This window comes from Astyanax mexicanus, chromosome 3 (assembly GCF_023375975.1).
Source record: "Astyanax mexicanus isolate ESR-SI-001 chromosome 3, AstMex3_surface, whole genome shotgun sequence".
NCBI lineage: Eukaryota > Metazoa > Chordata > Actinopteri > Characiformes > Acestrorhamphidae > Astyanax > Astyanax mexicanus.
The window spans coordinates 33608751-33621703 of record NC_064410.1 but is presented as its reverse complement, the minus strand read 5'-3'; the positions used below and the strand labels follow the sequence as shown (position 1 = coordinate 33621703).

The 12953-nt window shown below is 36.7% G+C and overlaps 1 protein-coding gene and 1 long non-coding RNA gene across 4 annotated transcripts in view; both read right to left on the bottom strand.

The window, feature by feature from the left end:
* Window positions 1-3762, bottom strand: part of rims2b (regulating synaptic membrane exocytosis 2b) — a 208186-nt gene extending 204424 nt beyond the window's left edge. For all 3 annotated transcript variants that reach the window (XM_049476387.1, XM_049476388.1, XM_049476390.1), the window contains exon 1: window positions 3650-3762. In XM_049476387.1, coding sequence (XP_049332344.1) covers window positions 3650-3744 — 95 coding nt within the window. In that variant the 5' untranslated portion in view covers window positions 3745-3762. The remainder of the gene's footprint in view (window positions 1-3649) is intronic.
* A 672-nt stretch (window positions 3763-4434) lies between these two features.
* LOC125799511 (uncharacterized) lies at window positions 4435-6156 on the bottom strand. Its single transcript, XR_007438484.1, has 2 exons — window positions 4877-6156; window positions 4435-4519 (listed from the first exon to the last, which is right to left on the bottom strand). It is a non-coding gene; the product is annotated as an uncharacterized LOC125799511 (long non-coding RNA).
* Window positions 6157-12953: the final 6797 nt, after the last annotated feature.

The window sequence follows — 12953 nt, the reverse complement described above, 5'->3', positions numbered from 1 at the left end:
ATCTCAAAATACAGACTTGAACCCCACTAAAAATCTTTGGGATGTGCTGGAGAAGCCTTTACGCAATGCTCTCTGATCATCAATACAAGATCTCAGGGAAAATTTAAGGCAATTTTGGGCATACATATCAAATGTCGTGGCATTGCAGAAGGTTGTGCAAACAATGCCATAGTAAATATGTGCTGTAATCAAAGCTAAAAGTGGTCCAACCAAAAAAGTGTGACTTTTTTTGGCCAGGCAGTGTATTTTTCTGATGGGAACTGTTTTGAAGCTTTGTTCTGGTTTTAGTTTAATGTAACAATAAAAAAGCACTACATGGCCATACTGCATTAAGAATAACGGTTTTAAATTTGTAGAAGGCTCCATGGCGTCTTAAGTGTGCAACCACCTTAACACTGCTAACTAACAACCAGTCAACATGGTGCAACAAGGGCTAGGTGGGTTCCAGTTGGCCTTGGGCTTTCTACGTGTTGTTACTGGAACTTATAAATTCATCCCTTAATCATTACCTTAATCTCACATGGGTCCTATCTAGGTCTTATGTGCACTGTACAGCCCAGTTGGGGCCCTTCTCTGACATCCGTTTGTGAGACCAACATGGAACCAGTGAAAAAACTGGTCTGATTCTCAGTTCTCACACATAGCGACCCCACATAGATATTCTCTCTGGGATATGTAGGCCCCAGTTAGTGCCAAGGTTCAATTTTTTTTGTGTGTTCAAATTTGTGTTTCCAGCATGTGTCATCACAGGATATAGTGTGTTACATTAATTTGATGCAATGATTTCTCATTAAAGCACTTTAAATATCACAATGTTTGTGACACAAACATGTGATTACAAAAAAAAACTAAAGAAAACTAAATGTTTAGATCATCTTCTTATACCATTCACTGCTTTGTGAGTCAGTTCTATGCAGAATAACTAAGCAGTCCTAGGCAGCTGCTTAGAGAAGCCCATAGCAGCTGATTAACTGCTTTACATTATCATGAAACAAACAAATTTGCTACACTTACAGTGAAAAGTTAAGTAGTTAGATGATTGGTATAATTTAAAATAAAGTGATTACTAGCAAGGATTACATTCTAGACTAAAGAGATCTCTGCTTGTATCATGTTTATTTCTAATTGAGTGAGAGGGTGTGTTTGTGAGATTTTGCTGTTGATGTTTTACTCTGGTTTGTAATGACACACAAACAGTGTTATTTGAGTACCACAGCCCCCCAGTGGAGAATCTTAAGCCTGTGTGTGTGCTATCTCACCATGGCATGCAGTGGAAGATAGATGGGAATTTTAAAAGAACGTTTGCAGGCACGTGTGTTTTAGTCTGTCTTTTAGTACTAATAATATTATTTGCAATTTAAGATAAATCACTGCCAAAATAATACATTATCCAATACTTCAATTTGACCTTTTTTATTTTCTTATTTGATATTTATTTTAACATAAAAGTAGCTGAAGTTGTTTGCTTTAGCCGCTTGTTTAAACATGATGAATGGACTGGCATATACGTACGTTATTATACAAAACATTTTTTAACGCTTTTTCATTCACTTTAAAAAGTTGTAGAAAAGGTTTTCATTTCCTTGTAATATTTCTATTTGGAGATAAGATTTAATTATTATTATTATTATTATTATTATTACTCAAGTAGATTACTTTCTTTTTTTTACTTATTTTATTACTTTTTAATTTTATTACTTTTTATTATCTGTATATCTTACTGTACATTTTCAGAACAGACTTGGTACAGTAACATTTTTAAAATTGAACTGTAATTTAATTACACAGATATTAATCATGCGGCTAATCACACACTGCGTTTAGTGCGTCTGCTTTAGTTTGTGTGAACAGAATCAGTTTGTGGTGGGTCGCAGGTATTGTTTTGCTAATGTTAGTTGCATTAAAAGCAAAGAGTAAAATGTGATGCGTAAGATTTTGCAAATGTTGCTGCAGCTCCTCCATAAACTTTTATTTTAATTTAATACATATTAATTAAGCAATTCGGTTTTTACAGAAATACATGTTGGATCACTGTGATTTAGAAAACATGCAAGGAATCACAGAATTAAGAAAATAAAAGAGGAATTTAGATATTAAACACAAAAAAAATAGAATTTCTAAAGACTGCATAAGAGTAATGGACAGGCATACAGCTGTTAGCTAGCACTGAGCTACATTAATGTAAAAAAAGTATTTAGGTTGTAGTTATTGAGTGTGTTAGCGTAGTGTAGTAATTCACATATTTAATTAGCCTAGAATCTCCTAAAAATAACCTTTAGCATGTGTGACTGTCTTCTATAACTGTTTGGTCATTCATAGGTGAATAACGGTGCAGCTACAAAAACTGGTTTAGGGGTGAAAGAGATATACAGTATTCACAGTATTTGTTACTGACTGATGTTCATTACAGGGAGCTTTTAAGTCTATACTAGTAATTTATTCATTCTTTAGCTCCTCAGCTAAAATTCAACTGAACTGTACAGTTTAAAATGAATGTTGATGAATGTAATAACGTGTGATTAATACAGATTAACTAATTACATTAATTAACTGTTTTGAATAATTTTATTATTTTTTAATCACCTGACAGAACCTTAGACAGGACCTCAGACCGTGTACTTGTTTCTCCTCTGTGGGATTCACACTGAGGTTTCCCTATTTCAGCAGTGCGGACGCTTTTTCTACAGGGAAGAAGATTTTTAAATGGGCCAATAGCACCACCTACTGTTAAGGAGGAGGACCAGCATGTCTGAGACTTGCATGAAAATGCCTGAAAGAAGTGTATAAAATAGCATGGAATGTGTTTGTTTATCATATTATAAATAATATTGACTTATACAAAGTGGTTATTTTGAGATACTAAGTCGGTGTTTGAAGATAAAAAAAAAGTCTTTATTTGGAGATATTATTCCAGCCCTAAAAATAACTTAAAATCACTTATGTTGATTATTATTTTGATTAATCCATTATCAATCAAATTTATTTATTTGATAAACCAAGCAGCATTTAGGTAACACAACCTAAGATTATTAAAAAAATATTAGTGTGCATATGTAAGTTACTCTAGGTTAATTAATACAACATTTACATTATTTTTATTATTACAGTTATTTAATAACAACAGTATATGTAACGTAAATACACTTTTACATGATTCTCAAACACTTATACGCAACGAGTCAGAAAACACCTTAAAAAGGCTTTAAATTTATTTACTATTAAAAATGTTTGGGTTGGTTTTCTTTACTCTTACTAGCTGGCTAGTTAGCTAACTGTCGCCGCATTTAAGGTGGAACGGAAAACTCGATAAACACAAGTGAGATATAAATGTATGACTGAGAATAAGACATGTCTTGTTTAAACACCCCTGCAGGCTCTAGTAAGTTAACACTGAGTGAAAGAAAAAATAGAACTGGTCGCCAACTTTAGCTCAGCTAAACCTGCTGGTCGAGCTGCCACATTTAAGGTGTAACAATTAAAAGTGTAAGGGAAAACTCAGGGGAAAATGCTAACGCTAACTTGTTCGCTAAAGGTGAGTAAGGTAAACATTCGCTAAAATGAGACACATATAGTTTACTACTCTAGCAGGCTGTAGTATTACTGAATGAGATAAAAAAAAAAAAAAAAAAAAAACTTACTAAGAACTTACCGTGAAACTCCTTCACCCGCGGCTCCCAGCTTAATAATACTCCCACGGCTTGCTTCCCTCCAAACATTGTGTAGGGTTAGGGTAACCTTTAACATTTTATTTTTCTCACCATTTGAGGCTAAATGCAAAAAAAAAAAAAAAGAAAGAAATACAATTGAATGTAAAAACTTACTATTTTTTTTTTTTTTTACATTTAGTGCAGTGTAGAAGAAATACGTTTTTTTTAGAAATTTGTTTTATAAAATGTAGTTTTCCCTCTGTGCCCATTACAATCAGATTTTTAGAGATTTTTTGCATCTTGTAACAAAAGTTTGTTGGATTATACCATCCGATTTGTGTTACAATAATGGAAAATGTTAAAAATATGAAAATGAGAAGAGATTTACTTTTTATTTTTTCTTAAAATTTTTCTGAATCGAAAAACTGGATCAAACCCCATTTCTTCTGTACTATACTAAATAGAAATTTTTTCCAATTTTCTAATTTTGAATTTAGCTTAAATCGTTCAGAAAATGTAACTGCTGAATCTTACACTCATCGTGTAGCAAGTGTACTTCTGTGTATATGAATGTAAACACAACTATTTGATTATGTTAATTCATTAGTAAAGGTGTTGATAACTAAAAGGATCAGTTTTGTTTCAGATTCTGTTATCAGTCTGTTACCTGCTGCTTGTGTGCAAATCATGGTTATAGTATAACTGTCAAACACATGAGCTTAGATGTCATTGTAGTAAAGTGCAGTAAAAAGAAAAAAGGTCACACACACACTAATATTTCATTGGTCTTTAGCTTTAATTGCAGCATGCATTCACCGTGGAATTGTTTTGATAAGCTGATCTCTCCACAGATCTGACTGTTCACTGCAGAACTGGTCCTCCGACACAAATACACACAGAAGAGAAAAAAGAAAGACTGAAAGAGAAATCTGTGGTTAGCGAGCGAGGCTGGTTAAAGTATATGTGTGGTTACAGAGTGTTGTTTAGTTGGACAGTCTGATTAGGTAACAGTGGTAACAGAGCTTCCCAGTCTGTGTGAACAGTCATCAGACGACCCAACCACAGATCTTACAGATAAGTACAGAGCTGGGGCTCCGTCACAGATACACACAAAAGAAAAAAAAGAACGACAGAAAAAAAAGAATCTGTGGTTAGTGAGACTGGTTAGAATATATATGAGTCTGTTTAGTTGGAGAGTCTGATTAGGTAACAATGTTAACAGAGCTTACCCAGTCTGTGTGAGCAGTCATCATTGGTCCCAACTACATGTCTGTTATATGCAGAGCTGGTGCTCCATCACAAATACACACAGAAGAGAAATCTTTGATTAGCGAGACTGGTTACAGTATATTTGCAGTTAAAGAGTTTGTTTAGTTAAAGAGACTGAATATGTAACAATGTAAACAGAGCTTACCAGTTTTGAGAACAGTCATCAGACGACCCAACCACAGATTTGACTGTTCACTGAAGAGCTGGTGCTCAGTCACAAATACACACAAAAGAAGAAAAAGAACAATAGAAAGATAAATCTGTGCTTAGCAAGACTGGTTAGAGTATATGTGTAGTTACAGAGTCTGTTTAGTTGAAAAGACTGATTAGGTAATCATAATAACAGAGCTTACCAGTCTGTAAACAGTCGTCAGATGACCCAACCACAATTCTGACTGTTCACTGCAGAGCAGTGAAATCTGTGGTTAGTGAGACTAGTTAAAGTATATGTGTGGTTAGAGAGTTTGTTTAGTTGGACAGTCTGATTAGGTAACAGTGGTAACACAGCTTACCAGTCTGTGTGAACAGTCATCAGACGACCCAACCACAGATCTGACAGATAAGTACAGAGCTGGGGCTCCGTCACAAATACACACAGAAGAAAAAAAAGAACGATAGAAAGAGGAATATGTGTTTAGTGAGACTGGGTAGACTATATATGAGTCTGTTGGAGAGTCTGATTAGGTAACAATGTTAACAGAGTTTACCCAGTCTGTGTGAGCAGTCATCATTGATCCCAACCACATGTCTGTTAACTGCAGAGCTGGTGCTCCATCACAAATACACACAGAAGAAAAAAAAGACAGATAGAAAGAGAAATCTTTGATTAGCAAGACTGTGGTTACAGTATATGTGCAGTTAAAGAGTTTGTTTAGTTAAAGAGACTGAATATGTAACAATGTAAACAGAGCTTACCAGTTTTGTGAACAGTCTTCAGATGACCCAACCACAGATCTGACTGTTCACTGCAGAGCTGGTGCTCAGTCACAAATACACGCAAAAGAAGAAAAAGAACAATAGAAAGAGGAATCTGTGCTTAGCAAGACTGGTTAAAGTATATATGTGTGGTTAGATAGTGTGTTTAGTTGGAGACAATGATTAGGTAACAATAGTAACAGAGCTTACCAGTCTGTGTGAACAGTCATCAGACGACCCAACCACAGATCTGACTGTTAGGGGCAGAGCTGGGGCTCCATCACAAATACACACAGAAGAGAAAAAAGAAAGACAGAAAGAGAAATCTGTCATTAGAGAGTCTGTTTAGTTGGAGAAATTGATAAGGTAACAATGTTAACAGAGCTTCCCAATCTGTGTGAACAACCACACAGCTAAAAGATTCACTCCTCTAACTGTGTGCACCTGAACTAGCCTCCTGTTTATTTCAGTGATTAGAAACCATTTGAAAATATTTTAGATAGAATATTAAATATTTAGATTTATTGTATCCCTCGTTAGTGTTTTCTATGGTGGATATAACTCTGTGACTCTTGGCTGGTTAAGCTGTTAACCCAGCTAGCGCTCAGTATCTACCTGTAGAGTAGTTGTGTACAGAGCACCTGCTGGTATGTAAAACCTGCGCTGATCTGGGGTCTGTAGCTCAGCGGATCTTCTCTCTTGCACAGTTAATAATAGCGATATTTCTGTTAATTATTAATGATATAATAGTTATAATAATATAAAAATATTCGCGGGCTCAGCTCGGTTACCGGCGGCAGCTCCGTGCTCGGGTCCCAGCTGCACTCGTGATCGACAGCGACGCCGTTACCACTGGTCTCCATGGTAACGCGTGTAATGTAGCTACTGGAGTTGTGCTAGTAATGTCAGGCTAAAGGTGCTTACACAACAAACGCGGTATGCCCCTGTTCGTTTGTGTTTTCGCTGTGCTGCTTCTGACGCTGAGCGTCTCCTGTTGATAATATGCGGGGTTTCCTAAAGGTGCTTGCACACTGCACGCGGTAGGTGCGGCGCGGTACGCTGACCCCCATAGGATTCAATAGTGTCTAGAGCGGTAGAGCGGTGCGTCGCTGCCGCGGAGCAGAGCGGAAAGCGGCGCGTTTCCCCGCCCATAACCACGCCTCCACCGCGCTACCGCTTACCGCGGGCAAAGTTCAACATGGTTCAACTTTGACCTCGCGGCAAGCGGTACCTCGGCAGAAAACGCATGACGTGAACTCACGCGACTAGAGAGAAACTGTAGTCCAAACAACAATAAACGTGCGCGAGAGACTAATAATAGCGATTAGTGAATCCCCTCAGCTGTACATCACTTCCCTACACTCATATAGAGATAACAGGAGGAAGAGAAGAATCAGAGCTTTGTTCTGAGGCTGAGAAACATATACAGATGCACAGAGGCTGTAGAGACTCAAAACTACAAAACACCGCTCACAGAGGTGATGGGTTTTAGAAAACTCCGCCTATTATCAGCAGGAGACGCTTGGCGTCAGCAGCAGCGCAACGCACCCGCAACTGACCAGCGTAGAGCAGAGCGGCAGCACAGCGGAATGCCGCGCGGCATACCGCGTTCAGTGTGCAAGCACCTTAAAACCCGTCACCTCTGCGACCGGTGTTTTTTCGTTTTGTGTCGCTACAGCCTCTATAGACCTGCAACTTTCTCTCACCCTCAGAATAAAGATATATATATATATATATATATATATATATATATATATATATATATATATATATATATATATATATATATATATATATACTGAACGCGGAACGTGCGGCGGAGGATTTATTTGTTTCTAGAGCGGTAAAGCGGTGCGTCGCTGCCGCGGAGCAGAGCGGAAAGCGGTGCGTTTCCCCGCCCATAACCACGCCTCCACCGCGCTGCCGCTCACCACAGTCAAAGTTCAACATGGTTCTTTTGACCTAGCGGCAAGCGGTACCGCGGCAGAAAACGCGTGACGTGATCTCACGCGACCAGAGAGAAATTGTAGTCCAACCAATAATAATCACGAGCGAGTGACTAATATAAACGATTAGTAAATCCTCTGAGCTGTACATCACTTCCCTACACTCATATAGACCGTTTCAATGAGGAAAACAATAACAAAGCTACTGCGCATGTCTGTTTCTTCGACGCTTCCGGTGGCGCTATTTTCAAGTATGTCTTTTGAGCTGTCAAAATGAGAGCGCATATTTCGCAAGTCTCCCGAAAACAGAGCAAACATATGCTCAGAAATTAGTAAAAAGTGATCAAACCTCTTTTCCTGATTCTTTTTATAAGGATTTAAGAGGGAAGTTTTTCCTCTGATTTAAAACGCTTGCCAGAGGTGACCTAGGCAGATCTGATCGCTATCTTGTTGAAACGGAGGCAGTGAAAGCGCACCGCAGTTTGGGCGCATATAATTACTTTCTCAGTGGAAAAGTTGGAAATATTTGTTCCTGTAGTAGAGAAGGCATCACTATAGTGTATTTTGAGGTTGGAGCAAGTCAAACGATATCCAAAACTTACTCTGCATGGTTTGTAGCTAAGAAGGAGGGAGAAGTTGACAGAGTGAGCGGACACTGTCACTGCATGGCAGGTTAGCAGTGTGAAAAACAAAAGCAGGCGTGTTTACTATGGAGCAGTGATGGTATAGTTACTTTGAAAAAGTAATCCGATTACTGATTACTGATTACTCCTTTAAAAAGTAACTTAGTTATTTTATGGATTACTTGATTTTAAAAGTAACTAAGTTACTTTACAAGTTACTTTATTAGTTACTTTCAGCAGCTGCAGACACCACCTCCCGCCGCCTTAACATAAACATTATAACCAGTTTTGCCAATACTCCCTTTATTGTAAAATGCAACAATTTATCTCTATTAAGTTGAACTATTTCCTAAAAAATATATATTTTTAATAAAAATAAAAAAATTAACTTAACATATAAAATTTTTTTGCAGACTGCGGTCCCATACCGGACCCAACTACTGAGAAAGATTTAATTCTGACAGTGTTCATTTAAAGCACCGGAAATTTGTGTGCCCTGGCTAGTGAATTGGGACGCGGCCGCAAAAAAACGCCTTTATAAAGAGATACTGGCGAAACCCGAGAACTGGCGAAAAACGAAAACGGGCGGAAACTAAAGACACGCCGAGCGCGAGAGAGAGAGACAGGGGAGAAAGCGAGACGCGTGTGATTGGGGAAGAGCGGAGGGGGAATGGGTAAGGGAGCGGTGTGTGTGTGTATGTGGAGGAGATGAGGTGGAGAGAGAGAGAGAGAGAGAGATAGAGTAACGCACAGTGACTTAAATAAGTAACTTTAATCTGATTACTGGATTGGAAATAGTAACGCGTTAGATTACTCGTTACTGAAAAAAAGGGTCAGATTAGAGTAACGCGTTACTGACATCACTGCTATGGAGGACCAAAAATGACATAAGTATAAATAAATAAATGTTGAAATAAATAAATGAATAAATAAATAAATGTTGATATAATGTTGGCACACTGCCCACACTTAACGTTTTTGGTAACTGAAGGTTTTTTGTTTTTTTAGTAGCTGTAAGCAATTATCAACATTTAAAAGAAATAATGCTTGAAATGGATGTAATGTCATTAAGTTGAATTACTGAACTTTTTAATAGTATTTAAATGTATTGAGATTAACCTGTATAAGGATTTGGGTCTGCCTGTCATAATTATTGCACACTTTTTTGCAATTCCTATAAACTTAATTTCACTTCTCATATATCACTATGTTCGTCTGCTATGTGTCTATATGTTTAACTGAAATTGCTGATCTGAACAACCAATGTTTTATAAAGAAAATTTATAAGTGGTGCCCAAACTTAACCAAGTTAAAAAGAGAAAGCAATCTAGCAAAGATTTTGTCATAGAGGAAGGTAGAGATGTTTTTAGGACATTAGATTTTGAGGAAGGCCTTCAGACATGTTCCTCTTTCTCCCACAGTTTAGTTATTTCAGAACACCACATTGCATTACTGGTCCCAATTAATTAATTTATTAATTTATTAAATAATTAATTAATGTATTAATTAATTTGTAGACTACACCTTGTTTTGATTTTACAAAGCCCCTTAAATGAAGTGCTGTGTACCAAATTCTTTCTTTTTCTATTAAAAATGTATGTTGCACCCTCATTCTGCACTAAAAAAATGTTTAAGGATGTCAAAAGTGTAAAAGTGCAAAATGAATTGTGTCCACAAAGAGTGTGTTTTAATTCCACATTATTTAAATCAAAGTTGGCACATTCTCACAGCTCATAGAAGGCAGTGTAGTTTAGGAGTCAAGCTCACACAGAGTCTGAGTTGAATTTATATAAAAAAAAGACAGAAGTGAGAAGAGTAAAGAGGAAGTTCTTCATGTGAGCAGAGTAGGCCTAACACCATTGCCTGTTCACTACATGTTCAGTGCATGTGCAAGAGGGTAACAGGAGGGGTTAATTATCTTGTAGCTTGCAGAGGAGGCTTTCTAAAAACTTCTGTTGCTCCTGCATTGCCAATGACAGACTTGCTGCATCCTCAGTTGGCTGTACTTTATGTAAAGATTCAGAGGCAGGATGCAAATGCAACTCAACTTTTTATTAGTAGCCATTACAAAACAAAAACTAAGAACAAAAACTGGGACAAAGAGACAAACACTGAGATGAAGAAAAAAACAGACTATAAAACAAAAAAGGGACTAAAAGTCTAACAAACAAAGAAGCAAAAAATAAACAAAGAATCAAATTGAAGCAAGCAAAGCAGAAACGTACACAATTCAGCATGACTGCAGCTCAAACTAACAGCAATCACACAATAAAGCAGAGCAGAACACAACAGAGAACACAGAAACACATGGTACACTCTAAAAAACAGAGGTACGATATGAGTACCTTTTTGTACCCAAAGGTACACTCTTCATAATTGTACCCTCAAAGGTACAATACTGGTCTTTACAGGGTCAGATTTGTTCCCTCTGAAGTACAAAGTCATTTCTAACAGCAATAAGTACAAATTTGTACCATTTGACCAGCATTCAGTATTCAGGTACATTCAGTATTCTGTATCACTGTACTAATAAACAATATATATTTAAATTGCACATTTTTTTTATTTAAAAGCCAGACAATTTTGGATCATCAAGTTTTTGAGCCATATTCAGTAAATGATAATGTTTATAATCTTTATAATCTTTACTGGCACTAAAACCATGGGTACAAAAAAGGACTTTCACTGAAAGGTACTTTTTTGTACCTCAATATAAGGTACAGCCCCAGCGACAAGTTTTGTTCTCTTTTAGGTACAAATCTGTACTTCCTTTTCTTAGTGTGTATATTTATACACAGGCATATACAAGGGACACCTAGAGAAGTAACGAGAGGGCGGGGTTACAAATGAGACAAGCACAAGACACAAGACAGACACAGGCTAAGGTGTGACTAACATTTTAGCATTTATCATTGCATCTAAAACTTTACATCTACAATAAAATGTAACAGTACTCACATGCACTTAGAATGATTTTTATTTATATATTTAAATATGTACAGTTATACAGTGTTTTCATATGAATTCAATACTTAAATACACATTAAAAATAAGAACATACTTTTGTCATATCATTTCATCAGCTCATGAACAAAACACAACATCAGCACAATTACTTTCACTTCTCTTATTCTGGTAAGAATTGTGTTTTTACTGACATACAACAATTACACATTTAAATATTTACAAACTGTACAAAGCTAAATATTGGGATCGTTAATTTTGCTATTTGGCTCTTCACACAACAAACAGATGTCATTGAGGTGTAGATGTTCAGCTTTTCTTAAAGAGGTTTAACAGAAAGATTTCATTAAGTGGAACTAGGAAATTACCACATCTCAGCTCAAATAGATTGCAGCATTAAGCTTTATCGTACTATTATTTTTGAGCCTGTGAAAAGGGAATATGAAAAAAGATGAAGTGAAGAAACAATACTACTGTTGCAATATTAACATTAATACTAAATAGAGTTTAGAAATCAATAATTGGTGGAATAACCCTGATTTTTAATCACAGATTTCATGTGTCAATTTTTTTACAGTTCAGCTTTGCTTGATGGCTTTTGACCATCTGTCTTTTCTCCTGATTACATTTCCAGAGGATTTCAATGATGTTCAAATCTGGAGATTGAATGTTAACTTCAAATGTCATACAGCCGCCATAAAATCCATATTAAAATTCCGTTTGGAGGAGAAAATTCTTATAAAACGTATATTTTTTCCTCGATGTTCTCATGCTGGATTACATCCACTGCCAGATTACATCGTGCTAAAGCAGCTACAATCCGATACTGGTCAGAAGCTATTGCTTTCATAAAAGATAAGTTATCCTGAAATAAACTAATGAATGGGTATTTGTTACATAGTATAATGCAGGGGTGCTTTGAGTGCTTGTATGTAATTTTTTATGTAGGTGGATGTATGTGGATGTCTGCTATATATATTCTATGGATATGTATACATCTCTTATTTGTTTTTTTTTTTACTCTTGATGGAGGGGTGTGTGCAAAGTGTGTTGGGTTATTCATGGTGTTTTATTTTGTGTCTATATCTTATTTTGTGAAATATAAAAAACTGCAGGATGAAAAAACTGACCCACAAAAAGAAAGGCAATGGCAGCTGGGGTGAAGTGCACAGAATTAACAGTTTTATCAGGGTTCTATTTATGTAAAACTAGAAAAAATGAGAAGCAAAGAAGAGTCAGGCTAAAGTTTGCAAAAGACAGTAAGGATTTGACCAAAGAGGACTAATGTATGATCATCTTCTCTGAGTCCAATTTTCAGCTTCGCCCAACACCTGGTCGTATAATGACTAGAGGAAGACCTGAAATGTGGTGGAGAATCTGGGGATGCTGCAGCAAGACTGGAATCGGTCAGATTTGTCTTTGCGAATGACGCATGAATCGAGCCACAAGGTTATCCTTATAAAACACTTGCTTCCTTTAGCCCTGTCAATGTTCCCCAACCTTGAGTACTCATTTTTCCCAAGCAGAACAATGCTCCATGCCACACAGCTAGATCAATTAAGGTGTGGATAAAGGACCACCAGATGAAG